This window comes from Lithobates pipiens, unplaced genomic scaffold (genome assembly GCF_037356315.1).
Source record: "Lithobates pipiens isolate NorthernLeopardFrog02 unplaced genomic scaffold, aLitPip1_a1.2 Scaffold_18, whole genome shotgun sequence".
NCBI lineage: Eukaryota > Metazoa > Chordata > Amphibia > Anura > Ranidae > Lithobates > Lithobates pipiens.
The window spans coordinates 195,038,289-195,062,244 of record NW_027507758.1 but is presented as its reverse complement, the minus strand read 5'-3'; the positions used below and the strand labels follow the sequence as shown (position 1 = coordinate 195,062,244).

The 23,956-nt window shown below is 42.2% G+C and overlaps 1 protein-coding gene across 3 annotated transcripts in view; it reads left to right on the top strand.

Moving 5' to 3' along the window:
• The window catches only part of THUMPD2 (THUMP domain 2 tRNA and snRNA guanosine methyltransferase), a 327,697-nt gene extending 304,254 nt beyond the window's left edge, over positions 1-23,443 (top strand). For 2 of the 3 annotated variants that reach the window (XM_077486497.1, XM_077486496.1), the window contains one exon: positions 20,098-23,443. In XM_077486497.1, coding sequence (XP_077342623.1) covers positions 20,098-20,359 — 262 coding nt within the window. In that variant the 3' untranslated portion in view covers positions 20,360-23,443. The remainder of the gene's footprint in view (positions 1-20,097) is intronic. The other variant, XM_077486498.1, reaches the window with a different exon arrangement.
• Positions 23,444-23,956: the final 513 nt, after the last annotated feature.

Genomic DNA, 23,956 nt, shown 5'->3' with positions numbered 1-23,956 from the left:
AAATCTCCATAAGCGACATTTTAAAAATTCTACAGGTTGCATTTTTTGCGTTACAGAGGAGGTCTAGGGCTAGAATTATTGCTCGCGATCTACCGATCACGGCGATACCTCACGTGTGGTTTGACCACCGTTTTCATATGCGGGCGCTGCTCACGTATGCGCTCGCTTCTGTGCGCAAGCTCGTCGTGACGGGGTGTTTTTAAAAACCTTTATTTTTTTTTTTTTTTACTGTTTACTTTTTTACTGTTTAAAAAAAAGAAAAAAAATGGATCATTTTTATTCCTATTACAAGGAATGTAAACATCCCTTGTAATAGAAAACGAGTACAGGTCCTCTTAAATATGAGATCTGGGATCAAAAAGTCCTCAGATCTCATATTTGGACTAAAATGCAACAAAAAAAAAAAAGACATTTAAAAAAAATATACCTTTTAAGAGGTTCCGCAAGTGACGTCGCTTCCGCCCTCCTATGGTATAGAGACGAGTGGGGGCCATCTTAGCCTCACTCGTCTCCATAACCAGCTAACAAAAGGACCCAATCGCCTCCGCCGCTACCGACGGCTCCGGTAAGCGACGGAAGGTGCGGGAGGGGAGGTGTCACCTCTCCCGCCACCGATAGCGGTGATCTCACGGCGAATCCGCCGTGGAGACCACCGTTATCGCACAGACGACCGGCGCCTGAAGAGATGGATATCTCGGTTGTGGCAGCAGCTGCTGCCGTTACCGAGATATCCCTCTTCAAAAATAGGACGTACATCGTTGTGCGCTGGTCGTTAAGTGGTTAAGAAGGGGTTTTTCCAGCAAAAGTTTGCATAGCTGTTCACATAAAGTCGTGACGGAAATGCAGGTATGCCAATATTTTGGTCAGATAATGCACCACTTTGCCCAGAAAATTGTTGCAATTACAAATGTTTAGGCATTTTCATGTTTATTTCTTTTGCTTGTATTGGTATGATGCAAAAAAGTGGAGTAACAAAAAAGCCAAATCTAACACATTCCATGGAAAACTCCAAAAATGGACTGGACAAAATTGTCACCGTCAATGTAATATTTAGTAGCACACCCCTAGTAAAAAAATAACTGAAATCAATTGCTTCCTGTAATCATTGAGTTTATTACATACACTACTGGTATTTTGGACCACTGTTCTTTTGCCAACTGCTCCAGGTCTCAGATTGTAAGGGTTCCTTTTCTCATTTTTTAAGATCTCTCCACAGGTGCTCTATGGGATTTAAATCTGGACTCATTACTGGCAGTTCAGTTTTCCTCAGCGCTTTGTCTTAAACCATTTCTGGGTGCTTTTTGAGGTGTGCTTTGGATCATTGTCCTGCTGTAAGGCCCATGACCTCTGATGAAGATCCAACTTTCTGGCACTGGGCCCCTTACATTGCACCCCATAATTCTTTAGTAATCTTCAGTTCAATTCATTATGCCATCCACACAGTCAAGACATCTAGTGCCTAAAACGGCAAAGCAACCCCAAAACATTAGTGAACCTTCACCAAGTTTGACTGTAGGGACTGTATTCTTTAAAGGCCTCATTTCTTTTTCTGAAAACAGAATGATGGGCTTTACCAAAAAGCAGTGATTTTGTTTCAGCTATCCACAGCACGTTCTCACAAAAGGATTTTGGCTTCCCTAGCTAAGTTTTGGCAAACTCCAATAGTTTTTTTGTGTCAGCAGTGGGGTCCTCCCGGGTCTCCTACCATAGTGTCCCTTTTCATTCAGATAGCAACGTATAGTGCAAGCTGACACAGTTGTACCCTGTGCCTGAAGGTCAGCTTAAATTTGTCTGGAAGTTGATCAAGGTTCTTATTCCACCATTCGAACAATCCTTCATTGCAATCTTTGATCAATTTTTCTCTTTCATTCACATCCAGGGAGATGGGCTGTAAACTTCTTGACAATGTTGCACACAGTTGGACACAGAATTATTAAGATCTCTAGAGGTGGACTTGTAACCTTAAGGTTGTCCACGCTTTTCCACAGCTTTTCTCCTAAAATCCTCAGACAATTTTTTGCTGCTCCCTTTCTCCATGCTCTATGTTGCACACAGACACACAACAGAGAGGCTAAGGCTGACCATAAAAAAATAAACAGTATGCAGATTTTTGATGAAATCGTTTATGAAAAATGGCCTCCCGTCGTAGTTCCAACTTGTCTTCTTTCTCTAGTAATGTGGGGTTCCCTTTCAAGATCCTCGAAGCACGAGTCGCATGCCACAAATCAGATCAGTAAAGACAATGTCCCGACTTGGATGCGACTCACATTCAAATCAATGGGCTAAAGTCATGCCCAAGTGGGACCAAAGTAGGACGGCTCTTATAGGAAATCATTGATTTATACACGTCATGCGACGTGCTCCCAAAGTCGTGCCAGTGTGTCCCGGCCCTCAAGGATGATCAGTGGAAACAGAATGCAACTGAGCTCAATTTTCAGTGTCTTAGCAAAGGCTGTGAATACTTATGGATATATGTACAATATATAAGTGAATTTGAATGTACTAAATAAAACAATACCGAATTATAGTACAATATAGTACATCCGAACAAAACAGATGACATTCAATAAGTGCAAGATAAAGCATTGAAGTAAAAAACAAAACAATCCAAGTCCACCATATGCTAATAGAGTATCCACAAAGTGAACCAGACTGGAACAGCTGCAAAGTTGTAAACCATGTCTATGCCTGGAGAACAAACCTGAAGAGCAGTGAGATGGAGCCAAATCACCCAGAGTAGTGCGTCCTTCACCTGGGGAGGGAAGTAGGTACTCTTGCCCGAGATTGTGGACCCACGTGCCAGCAGCAGCGAGTCAATTCTACTTGGGAACGGAAAACCAGAACTCTGGTCGGGGTCACCTAACATTGCATTCCACAATCCTGCCGATGCACTCAGAAGTCCTGGCAAGGTACATGGAATTATCGTCTGACCAATGATTAAACATGAGGGTCATAAAATTGCCTCCACATGGTGTAGTTCAAAAGGGGGGTTTATTTTAAAAAAGTACCTTTATCGTCAAGATGTGTGCAGATAAAATGTGATCACAGGTATAACGCAATGTATAAAGCTGGCTAACAAACCAACGCATTTTGTCCAAATGGACTTCAACTGGGGTATTAGCCTGCTCCTCCACATTGCTCAAAATATAGACGATAAAAAATATGAACCAATAAGTGATCAGATCAGCGTGGCTCTGTCCACTGCGCTATAATATATCGCACATAGCAAATCGCGTGTGTTCCATACCTCGCTTTGGGTACCAATGGGAGGAGAGACGTCAGTCACATGACTTCATGCGTGATGTCGAAACCACTCTGGTTTTTTTTCCATAGCAGGTAACATGCGTTCCATGCCTCATAATGTATGCCTAAGATGCCGAACTTATGATCGCATGAGTGACAACCAAGCCTCGCCCCGGTCAAACAGATGACTTCATCCACAACTCCAATGTCATGCTGACCATGCCTAAGGTTAAATAAATGCAAATAAGCAGTCGGAGTCACTATATAATACAATCATATAAGAAAATGTCATTTTTTAAACTGGGTTGTGAGACAACAATAGTTTATATCCAAAACCAATGTAGACTGAAGAACTATACACCCATGGAGTCAATATTCGCATATATACAGAAATCTGTTACAACATGGAAATCAAAAACAATAAAAAAATAAAAAAGTGGAAGGGAAAAGAAATGTCACATAGTGAGAGAGCAAACCAATGTATGCAACCAACAAATTTATTAAGCTCTATTATTGAAGGCATTAATGTCCCAATCAATATTCATGCCAAAGTGTGAGTACGATTTTAATTCTTAAATCCAGAACGTTTCTAGGAGAGACACCCCTCTGAGACTAGAGTCGCCTCTCCAACGGGGGACAAATTTATCAAAAACCTGAAATGGAGTTCCAGATGGATCCTTATGGTAGTGTGAATAGTGTTGAGGGACATTATGGTTGGTACAACCTTTTTAAATACTGGGCAGGTGTTCATTGACCCTTACTGAAAAAGTTCTAATGATACGCCCGACATTGTTTTTTGCATGCATAAGTTATCAGATAAACTGTATAGCGGGTAGCGCAGGTAGTGAAATGTTTCATACAAGTACAATGGGTGACATGTAACCATTCTGGACAGTGGGTTTAAAATACGTCCTGAATTCCAGTTGATTACATTTCTTGGACCTTGAAATTTCAGTATAGTGGAATGGCTAGCTTCATAACGCGGCTAAATGCTTCTATTGTCATTAAGAAGTGGCATGAATTCCTGCCCAGGCTAATTTTCAGCTTTCAGCGCTGTAACCTTTTATAATGACAGTTGCTCGGTCATGCAACACTGTACCCAAATGAAATGTTTAAAATATAAAGGACTTCTGCACTACTATAATAACTAACTATAAATGTGGAAATGCTGCAAAATCCGATGGTAATCACATAAAAGCATGAAAAAGTGTACATAAATATACGTGACTTGGCGCATAACCTCAGTGATCAATCTCCTTAGCAAAATATAAAAGTAATAAAAATATTACTGTAATCGTGTATGAATCAAAAACATTACTTCAAAAAAAGAGTAAAAATATAGTGCATCCAATATAGTCCAGTATATATGCAGTGCACTCCACTAATATACAGCGTAATAACAATAATAAAGTGCAAAATCAACAATTGAGTGCAAACTGAAATAATAAAGTGAAAAAAGTTCAGTGTCAGATGGGAAATCCAAGATATATGTCCTTTAACACCCAATTCAAGTGATGAGGAGTGCGCGGTGAATCCAATACTGTGCTCTCAGTGCCCTTACCACATAGGTGTACAAGAAATGCTCTATTCATTTACACCGATTTTTGTCCCCACTTCCATATGTATAAGCCAGTCAGTTCGGCGATATCAGTTGGGTATGGGAGGTGAATATCAGCTTGCAGTCCATAATTAGATCCACATGTGAAAATAAATGGGTCTCCAATAGTGCATTACCCAAATAACATCAATTTTATTAATAAAAAAATGGCTGCTTACATGTAGATAGCAGAAAACTAGGCCAGATTCAGAGTACAATGGCATTTCACACCACTTAGTACGTTATTTCTGGTCCGCGGCACCTATTTCCGGTCTGTTGTAACAACTTCCGGTTTGCGGTGATCACTTCCGGTTTTGCGTCCTACGCATTACGTCACGTTGCGTACCTCGTGACTTCCTCGGGGAACCGGATTGGATGATACACACATCCATTGATACCCACTATAGAGGAAGTGGTAAAAACGCCATTTTGTTGCAGACCAAAGAATACATTCACCAGTGGTCAATAATTGGTAAAAATATGTTCGTTGTAAACTGTAAACACCTTTGGATGGGGTAATGTACCTTCCCTTCTGAGTAAAAAAAAAAATATATTAAAATTCTGTGTATATATGTGTGTATATATATATATATATATATATATATATATATATATATATATGTGTGTGTATATATATATATATATATATCTATATATATATATATATATATATATATATATATATATATATATATATATATATCTATATATTATAATATAATTTATTGAAGAGCATAACGGCAACCTCAATTACAAACACTTCACATGCTTCAAATACTCAAGTATAGTAAATTAAAGGTACTACATTCATCTCATAAAATTCTAGTTAAAATGACAATAAATCTAAATTAATTTAATATAAAATGTTAAATATAGACGCTGGTGCCGGTACCCATAAACTATAATGAATACATATAAACCTTAGATTAGTAGTGGAATAAGGTTAAAATTTACACACCATTTAAATTAAAAACCTGGGTGGATCTATAAGGCCGCGTACACACGGGCGGATTGTCTGTCCAACTTAGTCCGCTGAACCGTGTTTCAGCGGACAATCCGCTCGTGTGTGGGCTTCAGCGCACTTTTTCAGCGGACAATCTGACGAACAAAGTCTTACGGAATTTCCGTAAGACAGTCCGTTCAAGCTTGGTTTTGTCCGTCCACTGAAACTTGGTTTCAGCGGACAGTCCGCTCGTGTGTAGGCAAGTTGGACGGACTAAGTATGGCGCATGCTCAGAAAGGATTTACACGGCCGAAGGTTGCATTGCAGTGTATAGGACGTCATTTTTCTAGTCCCGTCGTACGTGCTGTACACGTCATCACGCACGCTTTCAGCGGACTGTCTGCTCATCGTGTGTGGTCAAGTCCGTTCATGCAAATTTTGAACGGACTGTCTGTCGGATTGTCTGACGAACTTAGTTGGGCAGACAATCCGCCCGTGTGTACGCGGCCTAATGCACACCAGAAATAAAATATGAAGTTTACATAAATGGTAATTAAAAAGAATCAATAATCACTAATAAAACAATTTAAGTCAAAATCAATTTTTGACCCATGAGGTGCAAGTGTTTTCATTTTATATATGCATTGTGATTTTTTTGGCTTATTGTTCTCACTTTATGATCCCCTCTCCGCGATTTCTTGTATCTTTCTATCTCCCAAAATGTTAACCGATGGGTCACTTTTGTGGACTGCGGCGAAATGCCTAGATACATTGTTTGGGAAATCCTTTGATTATGTTCTGCACATGTTCTTTCACTCTGACTTTTAACTCTTGTTTAGTTGTACCTACATATTGCAATTTACATGCGCATGTAGAACATACACAATCTCCTCTGTATGGCAGCTAATAAAATCTCTAATTGGATAGGTATTTCCTGTACTGGTTGCTTGGAATTCTTTCCTTTTTCCTTGAATTTTTTTAGAGTGTTGGCAGGCAAAACAATATTTACAGGGATAAAACCCTTTACCATTAAAAAATGTAAATTGGTTTCTTGTAGATGGGTCCACCATATTTTTCACAATTACGTCCCTTAATGTGGTAGCCCGTCTGTAAATAATCACTGGTTTGTCTGGCAAAATGCTTTGTAAATGTTTATCTCCTTTTAGGACGTGCCAATGTTTCTTAAATATTTTCTCCACGTCCTTGTTTTGCACATTATAGTCAAGTATTAGTACTGGTGCTTCTAGGAATTGTTGTACTTTCTTCTTCCTATGTATCATTAATTTTCTATCTATGGCTTGTACTTTATCAATTTGTTTCTCCACAAATTGTTGATTGTAACCTTTCCTGATGAATCTCTGTCCAATGAAATCAGCTTTTACTTCAAAGTCAGAATCCCTTGTGCAGTTCCTCCTAATTCTTACTAGCTGTCCTTTCGGGATGTTGAACAACCAAGGCTTAAAATGACAACTTGTTGTCGGGGGCGTGAGTGGCAGAGGATGTTCTTTGTGTGAGCTCCATGAATCCTCAGCCCAATCCATTACCATCCTTGCCCTACTGACCTGATTGGAGCCTGAAGTTATGACTGGCTGTTCCCCGGGGTGCCCTGCAGTGATAGGCGCCAGTATTGTGAGCAATCTCCGCTCCAGTCGGCTGGAAGACGGCCGTCACCGGGAGCTTGTGTCTGCCATCTTGCCACTCTGGAGGCCTTGCGGTATTCATCGGCATCAGGCCACATCGGGAGGTAGGAGACCCTCATCCACCCTCCAATCCTCTGGTGCTCTCCCCCCTGTGTGCTCTGGTGGCTTGTCTGGGCCTTGGGAGCGAGCGAGGAGGCTGCGGACTGATCTGGCTTAGTGCAGCCTAGTGAGGCCTGTGGATCCCTGGCCTTTCCTATGGCAGCCGCCCGCGGAGGACCATTGCGGCCGGTCCACTTCCCGTCTGGGGCTGTGTGCCCATCTATTGCCTGCCTGCCCATCCCACCCTGACCTGGCCACAGATTTCAACAAAGGGTCAGTGTTTGGTTAGGAGGCCTCGGGCCTAGGTGGCTTCCTGACTGCCCTCATTCATCTTATGTGTTCAACCCTGCTCTCCCTAACTGCCTGGACTCAGATGCTGTAGTTTGTGAACCCCGGCCTCTCCTGCTTTCCTTAGCCATTGATTCACACCCTGCTGCTGTGACTGCTGGACGGAGATAGCTCCTGCTAGGCACTATCTTTCTTACCACCCGGCTACCCCTGCATGCTTGCAACCTCATAACCTGGGAGGGAATTGGCCTGACACTCCTATATACCAGGAACTGCTTACATTGCTCCTTTTCCCTTCCTTCATGCCGGCAAAGAACAAAAAAACGCTACCCCCGCACTCCAGCAAGAAGCAACCATCAGCGCAAGCCGAACGCTCTGACACCATTTTAACTGACAGGCTTCACACATTGCTGGCTGATTTAAATATGGAGGCGAGGCAGGGAGGCCCATCTGCCCCGGAGATCTCAACCTCTGGGGACACGGTGGTGATCCTACTTGCCATTGAAAACAGTAGATCCTCACTACTGACCCGTATTGACAAGCTCACAGAGGAATGTAACTGCATACGGGCCGACCTGGACAAGTTTAGGGGCCTCCTCACGGAATCTGAGTCGTGCATATCGGCCGCGGAGGACCTAACCGCTAATCATGACCACCGCATTGAGACGTTAGAGGGCACGGTTAAAATGCTGGTAGCTAAATCCGATGATGCCAAGAACCGCCTTAGGAGGAACAATGTGAGAGTGCTCGGCTTACCGGAAGGATCCGAGGGAGATCGTCCTGCAGAATTTGCTGAAGCCTTCTTTAAAGGCATCCTGGACCTGACTCCTATCTCGCCGACCTACGTGGTGGAGCGGACACATAGAGTGCCGGCTGGCCGTCGCCCACCTGGGGCGCCACCTAGACCATTCCTGGTACGGTTCCTTAATTATCGGGACCGTATCCTAAGTGAACCCAGGAAGCATCCGCACCTCAAGTATGAAAACGCCGAAATACATCTGGACTTCTCGGCGGATCTGCAGAAGAAGAGGAAAACCTTCCAAGACATCTGTCGGCGCATCAGGGAAAGGGGCCTACCTTACTGTTGTCGTCCCCCCCCCCCCCCCATTCTTTTTTTTGTCTTTTTGTTCTCACTTTTTTTCTTGTCCGAATCTGTCTCCAACTCAAGTACTGTCATCGCATCACCTAAGTGTAGGGGACTTAGAACTATCTAGTTCTCCTCGCCCAGCGATTAGTTTTTGGTAAGACTGTTCGTTTTTTTGTTTAGGGATGAAGCTGACCTACCTACCTCAGTGGTTCTGGCGGGTTAGCACGGGTCGTTTTTTTTCTGCCCCCTTTCTCGACGTCTGTACTTCACACAGTGTATGACAGGCTGGCTCCTCATATGGTCACGAGACTTATCATAGCGGGAGATTTTAATGGCATTCTGGATCGAACTTTGGATACTTCCAATCCAACCAGGCTTCCAGATACAGATTTTGTGCAATGGGCCATGGCCCTGCAGCTCACAGAGGTCTGGAGGTGGAAAAATCCACGAGAGGCGCTTCTCCCACCTATCTGCGGTCTACCGCTCGGGCTCCAGAATAGACCTGGCCTTTTGCTCTCCGGCTATGCTTCCATTTGTAGTCTCGGCAACATACTTGCCTGCGGGGATTTCAGATCATTCCACCTGGAGGTCATTCTGCAGATTGGGGGAAGGGAGGGCAGAGGTGGCTGGAGACTAGCGACTCGCTGGCTGCGGGATGAGAGGGTGGAAAAGAATATGCGAGGGAAGATTGCTCAATATTGGGACTGTGATAATGTGTCCACCCCACAGATAACCTGGGATGCATTTAAGGCAACCATAAGAGGGGATTACATATTGGCAATTAAGGCTGCCAGGGTGGACTGTGCCTCTGAGACCAAGGACCTAGGAGTCCAATGTATGTACGGCAGAACGGGAATTTGCATCGGATCCTTCTCCTGGGGCGTATTCCTCCCTGGTACAAGCTCGGAGGGTGCTTTCTCTGCACTTATCTAATGCAACAGCCTCCTCGGAGTGGTCACTTAGAGCCAGGGTATTCGAATCAGGGGACAAGAATGGGAGGCTTTTGGCCGGTGTGGTGGCTGACCCCAAATTTCAAACAGTTGTGCCCATGATGCATACTGTGGCAGGGGGTATGACTTCTAACCCATCTGACATTCTTAACGAATTTCAAACATATTATTCCTCATTATATAGAGCCACCACTGCGCAGCTGTCCCCCGAGCACCTCTCATTTCTTCGGGGTCTATCTCTGGCAGGTCTGTCAGAGGAGGATGTGGCCCTACTGGAGGCTGACATTTCGATAACCGAAATTGAAGCAGCAATCCGCTCCCTACCACCTAATAAGACGGGCTTCCAGGTGACTGGTAAAAAATTTACGTAGCTGATTTAGTCTCACGGCTCCATAAGTTATATGCCCTTAGTTTAGAGACAGGATCTCTGCCTGACTCAATGGCACAGGCCCACATAGTTCTGGTACATAAGCTGGGAAAAGATGCCTCCTATTCAGCATTTCATCCTATATCCCTTCTCAACTATGATTTAAAGATACCGACAAAAGTGTTAGCCACCAGACTGATGGGAATCCTCCAGTTTTTGGTAAACATGTTACGTCAGCCTTGAAATAAAGGACATCTACGAAATAGCATTCGTCTTAATGTATGTTTACTTCAGAATACACACTGTACAGAGGATCACACCTTCCAAGGGGTTATGATACAGAATACAATTTGGTACAGCTTTTTATAAAAAAATTATAACATCAAAGTATATAGCGGGCACAGGCCCAAATCGCAACGTACGCAATACATTCATGAATCATCTCCTCCACACCACATATGGTCACACTGACCCAACCACAATAACCAGTAAAAGGTCAGTTTGACAAAATAAAGATTAATTAAGTCAGGTGAGAAATTATACTATAAGCAGGGACTTTCCATTTCAACATTTCAGCATCATTTCTGGGAATATTATCTTTTATCATTTCATTGGCAGGACATTTCATGTCATCCGCAGAGCAAGAAGACACAATCAATATATGTGTTGCAATACTTAGCAAAATGTTTCTGAATTCTTTTGGTATTTGTTAAGAAATACATTTCATATTGAAGGGGAACTCTGAGTACTATACAGATATGTGCTTCATATATTTTCATAACTTCACACATAGATCAGACTGGTTTTATGCCAGGGAAGTCAACAGATATCAATATCCGTAGAGTCTTCACTCATTTGCAGATCCCTTCTACGGACCAGGACACCAGAGTTTTAGTAGCCTTGGACCTTGAAAAGGCGTTTGATTCTGTGTCCTGGACCTACATGGAGGAGGTACTTAAGTTGTATGGCTTTGGCCCCATTTATAGGAAGTGAATCCACCTGCCTCTTATACCAGAAACCAAATGCACAAATTAAACTGGGGGGTGTGCTGTCCTCGACAGGGGTGTCCTCTGTCCCCGGCCCTTTTTTCCTTAATGGTTGAACCCTTGTCGGTTGCGCTGCGATCCTTGGGCGCCGTTCGGGGGTACAGGTGGGATCCTTGGAGGAAAAGGTTGCGCTGTAGGACGATATTATTCTTTCTCCGGGATCTCGGGCCGTCCCTCCGGGCGGCGCTGGAGCTTCTGTCATGCTTCGCGGCCGTGTCAGGTTTGAAGGTGAACTGGGACAAGTCCCAGATTCTGCCGGTGGACCCGGGGGCTAGGAGACTGGCTGACCCATCGCTTTCGCTACAGTGGGCGGAACAAATTAAGTATCTTGGTATCATCATTTCTCCCAGAATACAGGACTTTTGTAAACTTAATCATCTTCCCATCCTGCAAACTACACAGAATAGGCTTGAAGTGTGGGCTAACCTTCCTCTTACGCCGATAGGTCGAATTAATTTAATTAAAATGAAATTGCTTCCCCCTCTCCTATACGTAATGTGCCATTCTCCAACGTGGATACCCAAGGTTCTTTTTCAGCGACTATAAACTCTCACATATCCAGTTTCTTATGGGGCAACATGCCTCCCCGATTCCGCTTATCCATACTGCAGAGACCGTGGACCCAGGGGGGTCTGGCGTGCCCTGATTTTTTCCTCTATTTTATAGCGGCGCTGCTCACACATGCCCATGGCTGGCTTGCCTCGGATGCCACCAACGCAGCAGTTGCCTTGGAGGCCTCAATTGTGGGATCCTTTGAAGCTCTTCGGAATGTTTTATTTAGGGGCCCTAGAGCTCCGCATCCTCTCACCGCCTCAATGAGGACTGTGCTGAGGGCGTGGTCTGGGGTGGTCGGCCACCAGCCGACTGGGCCCCGGGTGCTCTCTCCTAATACTTCACTTTGGCTCAATCCCTCCTTACCTGAATTCTACTCTATTCCGCATCCGATAGTGTGGGCGTTGAGGGGCGTTCGGTATCTACACCACATCTGCGAGAATGGTGCATTACTGACATTTGACCAGCTTAAATCTAGGTTTGACTTGCCCAATGTCTGCTTCTTCCGGTTCCTGCAGCTTCGCCACGCATATGGGATTCAGTTTGGTAGTTTGCCTCTAACCTTATACCCGTCTAATATAGAGTTGCTTCTGCGTCAGGAGACGCTGCCTAAACCATTATCCACGATCTGCAGGGCTTTGCAGCCTTCGGTTCATAGTGGATTAGAAAAACTTCGAGAATTTTGGGTGGCGGAGCTGCCGGGGCTGGATGGGGTGAACTGGGAGGACATGTGGAACCCCCCCTTCAGACACTTGATCTCATCTAGAGATCGGCTGATTCAATTTAAAATACTGCATACATTTTATTACACCCCATATAGGCTTCATAGGATTTACCCTGACTCTACGTCGCAGTGCTGGCGATGTCGGACGGATTCGGCAGGCTACATTCATATGATTTGGGTTTACCCCGAGCTGCAACATTACTGGTCATGAGTTCTCTCTTTTATTACTGAGCTAACAACGATTCCTATACCTCAGACATTGGAGATGTGTCTGCTTGGGTTAGTGGCCGCTTTGGTTCCCTCACGGGCAGTCCGCACGCTACTGGGGCTGCTGCTCTTCTATGCAAGGAAACTTGTCATGCTCCGGGGCAGAGCCCCTGCAGCGGCCCTCACCCTGAGTGCATGGAAGTCATTGGTCAACCTTGCAGTACCATTGTACAAGGAAGCCTATTCCCTCCGGGGATGCCCTCAGAAGTTCCAGAAGGTTTGGTTAGAGTCTGAGACAACGGTTGTGGAGCAGGAAAACCCTGTTGGTTTATGAACCCAGTCTAGTCAGTAGACATCTCCTCTGATAGACCTTGTCTAGGGTGGCATCTGTGCTGCCCAAGTGTCAAGACGACGAAGAAAAATTACCCCTAAGTGGGTGGGATTTTAAATGACCACCAACACCAGACAAAGGTTCACAATGTATACAAAATTTTATTAATAATTACAAAAAATACATAGTACCACCAGAGGGGCATATAGACTAAAACATGTCCCAATGGCATGTTGACAGATGGACAATTACATAAACGAAACAAATCAAAAAATAAATGATTAAAAAACTCTTCTTATATCACCCACACCCGACACGTTTCCAATTGCTGTTATCACAGAACTTTCATCAGGGGTGAAAAAACTCGATGATATATTGATACAATGATCTACAATGTAAAGAACCAATCTTTAAAAACACATAAAATTCATATAACAGGCAGAGAAAAAACAAATGGCTAACCGAGCGGCCCATCTGAGATCATTACCTAATGAGATGTATACTCGAAGGTCAACCGCAGATATGTGTCACTTTAGAGTATGGATATATCTGCAGGCTGGTTTAAATGTAAGTAAAATATCATGCAGGTGCATAATGTCCTGCATATTCCTTCCAGATGCGTTTTATAGACCCGTAGACAGAACGATATATTGGATTCTAGATTACTTTTATACTTATTTCCAAACCTCTGTGTAGAAAGGTGGTCCTATATTAATAAGAAATATGCGAGCGGGTGCACAGATGTAAAGAGGTATCACCATAACCCAAGAGGGTGAAGACAGGGAGTATAAAGTGTATATAGAAAGGTACAGTAACTACCATGAATAGTACCACCTCCACGCCTCAGAGGGTAAAACGGGAAAACCAAGAGTGACGTATCTGCAGAGAACCAAATGCCCCATAGATAAGATACCCCCCCCCCATATAGCATGAAGTAAAAAGGTACATCTGTAAACCTACGGTGCCAATAGTGCCCAGTGTGTGGGAAAGATAAAAACATATAGCCCTATACTTACTATTTACCCAAAAGGGGGGGTGTCCTTAAACAGGGAGCATGGTAGATGCTCGGGTGTCTCAAGTCCGCTTGCGTCTGCGTATGAGGCTAAATTAGCACATGTACGACTTACACCCAAAAATGCCTTATCCCATCCGCAAGGGGTAAACACAGAAGAGGGACTGGAAGATAAAGTCCAACCACCTATTTCCTATAAAAAGGGTTAAATTGTTTATTTTGTCCCCAGTTTAATAGAGCATCATTTGTAAAACCAAACTCTAAAGTGAGAGTACTTACAGACAGCAGGACATTCCTCTGTGTGAGGCGTGTGGATGACGCTCAGATGCCCTGCAGCTGGTGCACTTTAAATACAAACTAATTACCATTTGATTGGCTAGTGGTGATTACGTATGGAAGGGGGTGTGTATTGTTTAGATGGAACAACCGCCAATCATATTATATAGCGGTAGACGCGGTAAGCATGTTTCCATGCCAACGTGATTACAGCCAATCATATTGTATAAGGGCTTAAAGCCCAACACGGCCTCGGACCACCCTGAAACGCAGAGTGCATTACGCAGGCTGCGCCAGTGCTCCACACGCCCGTGGCGTGTATTGGAGCACGGCGTCCCCTACGGAAGTTACGTCATTCCGTATGAACGACTGGGTTTCCCCCACACGCCCAACGGAAATGACGTCATAACGTGTACAGTCATGGCCAGTGCTGGAACGCATCGGCTACAACATTACAAGCGGAAGTGATGCTCTGCTACAAGCGTCATTGGCTGAGGCAGCGCATAATGGAATAGCACCTCCTAAATAAGAATAAAGCCACAAATGGGAACAGACTAAAGCGGAAACGTGGTTATATGCAAAATAATAATAAAAATTTAAATTAAAAAAATAAAGAAAAATCACCTGGACATTCTTATCCAAATGAACAGTGAATAAGGTGGTATTCTGTCCCACAAGGGGCACAAAAATGTGAAGGGAAATGCCAGATCATTATATTTTAACATCATGGGCTGCAGTTAGCCATAAAGACGGGAGGAAAAAAAAGGGGGGGGGGAGACCAACACACCCCCTCAACCACATCAACCACCCCGTACAGCCCCGCAGAGTATCATATATTGATAAGAATGATACTTAATCGGAAATATGATTGATATGATAAATCGCATACCCTCGAGGCCATCCCACATACCCGAGGAAAACCCCTCCAGAAACGGTCTGAAGCTGACACATTCATTGAGACCCGGTGGGCTGGTGGCACATAGGTCCATTATCCATCTTGTTTCTCTTTGTAGTAAGATTTTGTCCCAGTCACCTCCTCTGGGGTAGGGATGGACCTGGTCTAATACCGGGAATTTAATCTTTGGAAAATTACCTAAGTGTATATCACGTGCATGTCGGCCCAATGTTCGGTCCGGATTGCACATGCGTATACTTAATATATGTCTGCCAATTCTTTTGCAAAGTGACTGTTTGGTTTTACCCACATAGAAAGATCCGCAATCACAGGTTAAAAGGTAAACTACCCCGTATGTCCGGCAGTTTGCAAAATGTAAAGGCCTGAGAATTTTTCCATTTGGCAATGTGACTTTCTGCTCTGTGTTAATGAATTGGCATTGGGGACAACCCCCACATTTGAAAGAACCATGACGCTTGCACGGGTCGTCCTTAAACTCCCCCGTGTATTCACTCTTCCCAAGACAGTCTCTCAGAGATTTTGAGTGCCTGTAGGTGATTGGAGTTTTTGGGATAAATTGCCTAATCGTAGGATCAATGGACAGAATGTGCCAATGTCTCCATTATTTTTTGTATGGCAGTATGTTGTAAAGTATACATCATAACCAACTAAGTCGGATCCAATTTTCCCCTAATCTCCTTCTTCTCCTAGAATTGCCCCTTAATAGATTTTGCCTCTTGTGTACAAGCTCTTCTCAATGCTTTCTTCAAGCATGTGTGGGAATAGCCACGTTGTAGTAAACGTTCCTCTAGTTTTTTGGATTCAGTCCTAAATGTGGATTCCTCCATACAGTTTCTTCTAATACGTAAGTATTGAGAGTATGGGATTGATTTAATGAGGGGGCTGGGTGTCAACTGGTCGCATAGAGAATTGTGTTACCCGCGGTCTCTTTTCTATGTAGAGAACTTGTGAGTTGACCTCGAGAGTCCCTTGAGATGGTCACATCCAAAAAGTTCACTTTAAGACAATCATATGTCACAGTGAACTTAAGGTTGAAGGTTTTGTCCTCCATAAGCTTCATACAACGAATCAGAGCATCTTGAGTACCGTTCCAGGCAAAAACAATGTCATCAATATAGCGGTACCAAAAGAGTATCTGATCACAAGGCACCTCATCCAATGAGAGGAAAGAATTATCCCATTCCCCCAGATACAGGTCAAATCGATACCCACTTATAGACCTTTATTTTGTAGACTGCCTGTAGTGCATTACTAAGCTTAAGTTGATCACAGGGAAATACATTACTCCTGTCAATTTTAGCAGCAAGCTACGGGGTTGTTTTGATGTGTGTTCTTTGGGTTAGACTGATAGTTTTTTAGGTTGTTATGCCTTACCTACTGTTTTGTATTGTTCGAGCCAGGGAATGTCCCAAGGCTCTGTGCTGTAACTTCTCTTTTAAAACGAATAAAAATAATTTACATAAAAAAATTACAACTTTTGATTGGTAGGTAGCTACTCCTTGTTACTACTTTGAAATATGTTTTTGTATTTAATTTATCTCCCTCAATACTTATTTCCAAGTCCAGAAATTGTATGTTCTTTGCATTAATGTTTTAAGTGAGTGCAATATTTCTATCATTTTGATTAAGTCCACATAGGAATTTCTCCAACGTTTCTGTGCCTCCGTTCCAGACAATTAATGTCATCAATGAACCTCTTATACAGTCCTAGTTCACAGGGTGGTCTTCTTCCCATTGTGCCATAAAGGTGTTGGCAACACTCGGGGCAAATTTTGCTCCCATGGCTATGCCAGTAGCCTCCTTGTAGTAGGTCTGGTCATGCCAAAAATAATTATTCTTCAAACAGAATTCAATGCATTTAACAAGAAATGTCCTTTGCATACATTTTAGATTGCTGTATTTTCTCAATACCCATTTTGTGGCTTCACATACTTGATTAAGAACTGTGACAGGGGATGACACATCCACTGTTGCCAAATGAAATGTTTATCCTTTATATCCCGGCGAATAGAGCTTTTCTTTTGGTGGTATTTGGAGTCATGTGACTGATGTCTTTCCGCCCATTAGTGCACAAAGAGAATCATGGAACACACACCATTCGCTATGTGCAATATATTATAGCACAGTGGATGGAGCCACTGCTGGTTTGATCACTTATTGGTTGATCACATTTTTTATTGTCTATATTTTGCACAATGTGGAGGAGCAGACTAATACCTCAGTTGAAGTCCATTTGAGTGAAATGCCACGGTTTTATTAGCCAGCTCCATACGTTGTGGTATACCTGTGATCACATCTTGACAATGATGGTACTTTTTTAAAATAAACTCCCCTTTTGACCTACACCATGTGGAGGCGTTTCTTTTTATGACCCCCATGTTCAAGCATCGGTCAGGCGAGAATTCCGTGTACCTTGCCGGGATTGCAGAGTGCATCGCTAGGTGACCCCAACCAGAGTTACGGTTTACCGTTCCTAAGCCTGATTGTAGACCCAGGTGCCCACGGCAGTGAGTCAATCTCCAGTATGAGTACCTACTCCCCTCCCCAGATAAAGGACGCACTACCTCTGGGGATTTGGCTCCAGCTCACTGCTCTAAAGTTTGTTCTCCAGGCATTGACTTTGTTTACAGCTTTCCAGCTGTTCCAGTATAGTTCACTTTGTGGATACCTCATTAGCATATGGTGGACTTGGGATTGTTTTATTGACTTATTTTTGCGGCATTCACTTTCTAGTGACCACTCACCTATTTCATATGCACTTCAATGTTTTATCTTGCATTCATTTGCACTTATTGAATTGTATCTGTTTTGTTCAAATGCACTATATTGTACTATAAATCAGTATTGTTTTATTTGGTACTTTCATTCACATTTACCTATATGTTGTACACTTTTAGATACCTCCATTACCTATGGTATCGTTTAATAGCACTACACTTTTTATCCTCACATATACTCAGTTTGTCACATTGTGGTGTTGCTGTATGTTCTCAACTTTGTGGTAAGCACAATAATTTCCCTACTTACACTGTGAATACTTATGTGCATGTGATTTTTTTTTTTTTTTTTTTATAAATTTGCAAGGATTTCAAGCAAACTTCTTTCATGTTGTCATTATGGGGATTGTTGGTAGAATTTTGAGGAAAACAGTGGTGTAGTGGTTAGCACTCTCACTTAGCAGTAAAAAGGGTCGCTGGTTCGAATCCCAACCACGACACTACCTGCCTGGAGTTTGCATGTTCTCCCTGCACCTGCGTGGGTTTCCTCCAGGTACTCCGGTTTCCTCCCACACCCCAAAGACATGCAGGTAGGTTAATTGGCTTCTGTCCAAAATTGGCCCTAGTATATGAATGTGAGTGTGCAATGTACAGGGATAGGGACAATTGTAGACACTCACTCAGGCTGAACTGGATGGAATGCTGTCTTTATTCAACCTTACTAACTATGTAACTATATATAACAAAGTGTGGAAAATGATGAAGTGCTGTGAATACTTTCTGGATGCATTGAACCTGGAAACTCCATATTTTTAAGTGGACTAAAGAAAAAAAATGTAAAGTGCTACTACTTATTAAGCCAAAGCCGAATGAACGTATAACTGGTGCACAACTGTGGCCACCACAAGATGCTAATGAATGTAATTAAATTGACATGTATCATGGAACGTTTAACCCTGAAGTTATCAATAAAAAAAATGTGTTGTTTTTTTACTGGATTGCTGACTCCATCTCAGTTTAATCACATCTTGGAGTACACAGGCCACCCCCCCTAAACTCTTCTTGTTGCTCTGCATTGCTTGCTACAAAACTGACTCGTGGGGTAGGGCTATAGGGGATGCATGTTCTCAAAAGCTTGCCAATGTAGTTGCTAACATATTGATTTGGACATTTGCTCTCAGCTTACAGGTAAAGATTGTAGATAGCATCCAGGTGTTTTGAAAGGTCAAACTCATCCAATTATGTTCACGCGAAAATGCTGTTTTTTTGGGGGGGGGGGGTTTCTTGCATGTGACTGGGTATTCTTCATAAAGTGAAACTTCAACCTGTTCAATAAGTTATGTGGCATACTCCCTTGCAAAGTGAACATCCTATTTGCCTTTGGTAAATCAACCCCAATATCTTTATATGAAAATACTAGGCAGTTTTGCATGTGAAATCAACCATGACCTAAGTCTTGAAAAACAAATTTGCCCTAATTAGTTTATATGAAACGATTTGCCCCTACAATACCCATCATAATAAAAATGACAGTGCTGGTCTGCTTCCATAAACCATATTTTCTGGATCAGGTATTTCTCTATCACAGGCCCAGAACAAATCCAGAGTATAGAAGTCAGAGAAGTTGTAAATCCGCCTCTTTACTTTTTACTTTTTCCAGGTATGTGACTAACACAGCTTGAATTTTGGTCGATTCCTACTGAATCGGCCAAAAGTTGTTAGTGGCCCTTTCACCACTATGCAGTTCAACAACTGTAATTGCAAAGTCAATGGAAGCAGGTGAAAAAACATGTTTGCCTAACAATGACTGCATCCAATCAGATGTTGGTGGATGTTTGTATACAACTGGCAGGGGAGATTCCCCTATCTACACTGCTTAGTGATTTCTCTCATTCAGCTTACAGATCTGAACAACATAAATCTAAACATGTATGGCTAGCCTCAGTGTATTGAAGCTGGAGAATATCAGGGCATATAGCATTTTCAAAAGTGGTCAATATAATTGCAGCCAATACATTTCTAACATGTTCTTGAAGCTATTTTAAAATCTATTGGTCACTATATTATTTTTTAACCTCTACACTCTTTATTTTTATTTACAGAGTCCTACGTATTGGAGGAGTGATTGTATTACTGCTCAGTCAAAAGCTTCACTATAATTTGAAGAAAAACGTTTATTTTAAATCCGTTCAAACTACTGAAGTCAGTGATGGAAAAGAAGCATTACTTAAGTGTAAAGATGAAAGTATACATTTGAAAAAAGGCTGTGTACAGCATGACTTTCAGTCTTTGGTTCATGTTGAATCTCATCCAGTAAGCCTTGGAGTGACTGAAGCTGTAATGTTTAAATGTAAAAAGACATAAACCTCTTATTTTTTATTTAGTAAAATAATTAAGTTTTTTATTTGTATAATTTATGACCACACAGCAGGAAAGGGAGGTAACACATTTTAACCACTTGTCTATGAGGGAAATTTTAAAAATGTTCACATGCAATCTTAATTTTTTCCTTTTTCCCAAACGCTATGTATTTTTTTTTTTAAACGCAGAGGCCCAGGAGAATAAAATGGTGGTTGTTGCGATTTTTTTATTTTTTTATTTTTTGTGTCACACAATAATTATGCAGCCATTTGCCAAATGCAAGTTGTCAGGAAGAAATACTCTTAAATTAATTTTAGTGCACACAAATACAATATAATACCCAATCTTTTTTAGGTAAAATATAAAAGATGATGTGGCGTTGAGTAATTTCCAAACATCCAAAAATACGCACAACTGTGAAATGGTGACAAACTGATACCTAAAATTGTCCATAGGCATTGCTTTCAAAGCCTTTACAGGTTGCCAGTTTAGAGTTAAACTTAAGCTATGGTGCTATAATTATTGCTGTCACTCTCTTTGGGCTATACCTCAAATGTGTGGTGCAATCACTGTTTACATATTTGTCCCAGGCCTACATGTACATTTGCACACATGGAATGAGAGTGCTTTTCCCTTTTTTTATTTATAAATTTTTTTTTCCATTTAACCTTTATTGCCATTACAAGGGGTGAACAAACGCCTTTGAGCAGTGAAAAGGTACCATTTCAGAGCATCTGATCAAACGTAGATCATGTTTCATCAGATAATTTTCTGGTTGTACCAGCAAGAAATTACAGCACTGAAACTAAGTGCTGAAATCCTTGTCGCTTCTGACTTCATTAGTCACAGAGGATATCAGGGAATGGCTATAAAGTCACTCTATTCCTTTTAATAGGAAAGCAGAGCGTCGGCTTTAAAAACGGTACCAGGATACAACCATTATCCTGGTATAACTGCTTGCTGCCAAGGCTGTATGTACGCTGGGCAGTGATTAACCAGTTTCCGACCAGCGCACGCCGATGTATGTCGGCAGAATGGCACGGGCAGGCATATTGGCGTACAGGTACGTCCAATCTTTAATGCCGTCCTGCCATCGCCAGCACGTGGCAGTGCGCTCGCGTGCTGATCGGGACCCCCGTGAGTCCGGTCGCAGGTCCCACAGACTCGATTGCCGTGGGGATACCCGCGATTGTCTCACGGGGCAGCTGAACGGAGAGATGCCGTTGTAAACAGCATCTCCCCGTTCTGCTTAGCAACTAGTGACGCTGATCTCTGCTCCATGTGATTGGAGCAGAGATCAGTGTTCACTAATTGAAAGCCCAGCCCCCAACAGTTAGTAACACACCCCTAGGAACACTTAACCCCTACACTGCCACCCACTGGTTAACCCCTTTACTGCCAGTGTCATTTACACAGGAATCACTGCATTTATATAGCAGTGATTGCTGTATAAATGACAATGGTCCCAAAAATGTGTCAAAAATGTCCGATGTGTCCGCCATAATGTCGCAGTCACAATAAAAATCGCTGATCGCCGCCATTACTAGAAAAAAAAAATCAATAAAAATGTCATAAAACTATCCCCTATTTTGTAAACGCTATAACTTTTGCGCATACCAATCGCTTGTTGTGATTTTTTTTTTTTTACCAAAAATATGTAGAAAAATATGTATTGGCCTAAACTGAGGGAAAAAATGTTTTTTTTATATATATATATTTTTGGGGGATATTTATTATAACAAAAAGTAAAAAAAAAATTATTTTATTTTTTTTCAAAATTGTCGTTCTATTTTTGTTTATAGCGCAAAAAATAAAAACCGCAGGGGTGATCAAATACCACCAAAAGAAAGCTATATTTGTGGGGAAAAAAAGGACATAAATTTTGTCTTGGAGCACGACCGCGCAATTGTCAGACGCAGTGCTGAATCGCAAAAAGTGGTCTGGTCTTCGGCCAGCAAAATGGTCCGGGGCTGAAGTGGTTAAAGAAATGTTTTCAGAAGGCCAAAGAGCACTTTCATTGTCTTTAAGGGCTCATTTACACTTGCTTCAGCTTTAGTACACTTTTATGATGTGTTTTTGATGCTTTGGTGATGCTTTGGTGAAGCTTTAGTGATGCTGCAGTGATGCTCTTTTGAAGCTTTGGTGAAGCTTGGCAGATGCCCTGTGTGTGGATATCTCATACCTGCAATTTCTCCAAAACAAAGGTTAAAGCTGAATTAAAACTTCTCAAAAGCTGCAGATGCTTCAAGCAAGCTTTGCCATAGACTTCTATGGAGGCTTTGAAGATGATTTGAAGCACCACTAAAGCGACATGGGTTATAATTTCTGAATCAAAGCCGCAGCAATTCAAAGCAAGGCGTAAACAGGACTGTAAGCTAACCATTTTATTTAGTGACAAGGGCTTTGACTGGCGTTCAAAGAGCTTTCACAAAGCCTGTCTGAATCCTTGTTTTGAAGCAAGTGTAAACTAGCTCTAACTGTCTAAACCGCCCCTCTAATCCATGAGCCCGACCCCTAATCTACATGCAGGGTGCCAGACACATGGAATTCAATGGGGTTTTTTCTTCTTTTTTGATGCACATAAGAGCCTGAGGCTCTAATTGGCATAAAAAAATGGGTGGGCTCATTTTTGAGCTGAGCCCATACAGTTCTGTGACATTAGCCAATTATTCCATTAAGTCTTCCTGCTTCTCCTTCCGGACAATCAGGAAGCAGGTCCTGAGTGAGGAGTTTATTTGCACCCCCCCTCCCCCCCCAAATATTGAGCACCAGCCACCATTGTTCTCTTGTCAAATTTGTTAAGGTTTAAACAAGACATAGGTGAGTTTAGGTACAGTAACATCCATAGTGTATCATGGCATACCAGTGGAGTAAGCACAAACATGCAACAAAGTAAGAACATACGTAGGATTAGCAGCCATACATAAGCCAGCTGATGAGATAGGTCTGTCTTTCTCAATACTAGAAGTAACCCTTGACATTATTTCAGGTGTCACAAAACCTCTGCTATAAATTATATCTACAGCTTATGGTATGTTACTGTGATCAGCAAGTTGTTCATTATATATATATATATATATATATATATATATATATATATATATCTATATATTAATAAAAAAAAGGGATATACTTAATATATAGTTTGTATGGCTGTGTGCATTATTTTATTTTATTCAATTTCCATCGCTCGGAATATCCCGCTGCGTCAGGAGGGCATCTAAAGGTTGAAGTTGTGGACACGCTAAGCTGCTATTCTCATGACACGTCACAAGGAAGCACCCTTGTGGCTAACCAAGGATAGAATTAGGAATAGACTTAAAAACGTAACATTAAGTCACCGGTACCAGATGGCTTGCATCTGAGGGTCCTTAAGGAACTCAGTCAAGTAATTGCCACACCATTGTTCGTAATTTTTTATGAACAGTCTACTGACTATAATGGTACCAGCTGATTGGAGAAAAACCAATGTAGCACCAATATTTAAAAAAGGACCAAGATATAACCCTGGGAGCTACAGACCAGTTATCTTAACGTCAATGGGTAAAGCTCTTGGAGGAGATAAGGGATTATATACAAGATTTTAGTAATTAAAATGAT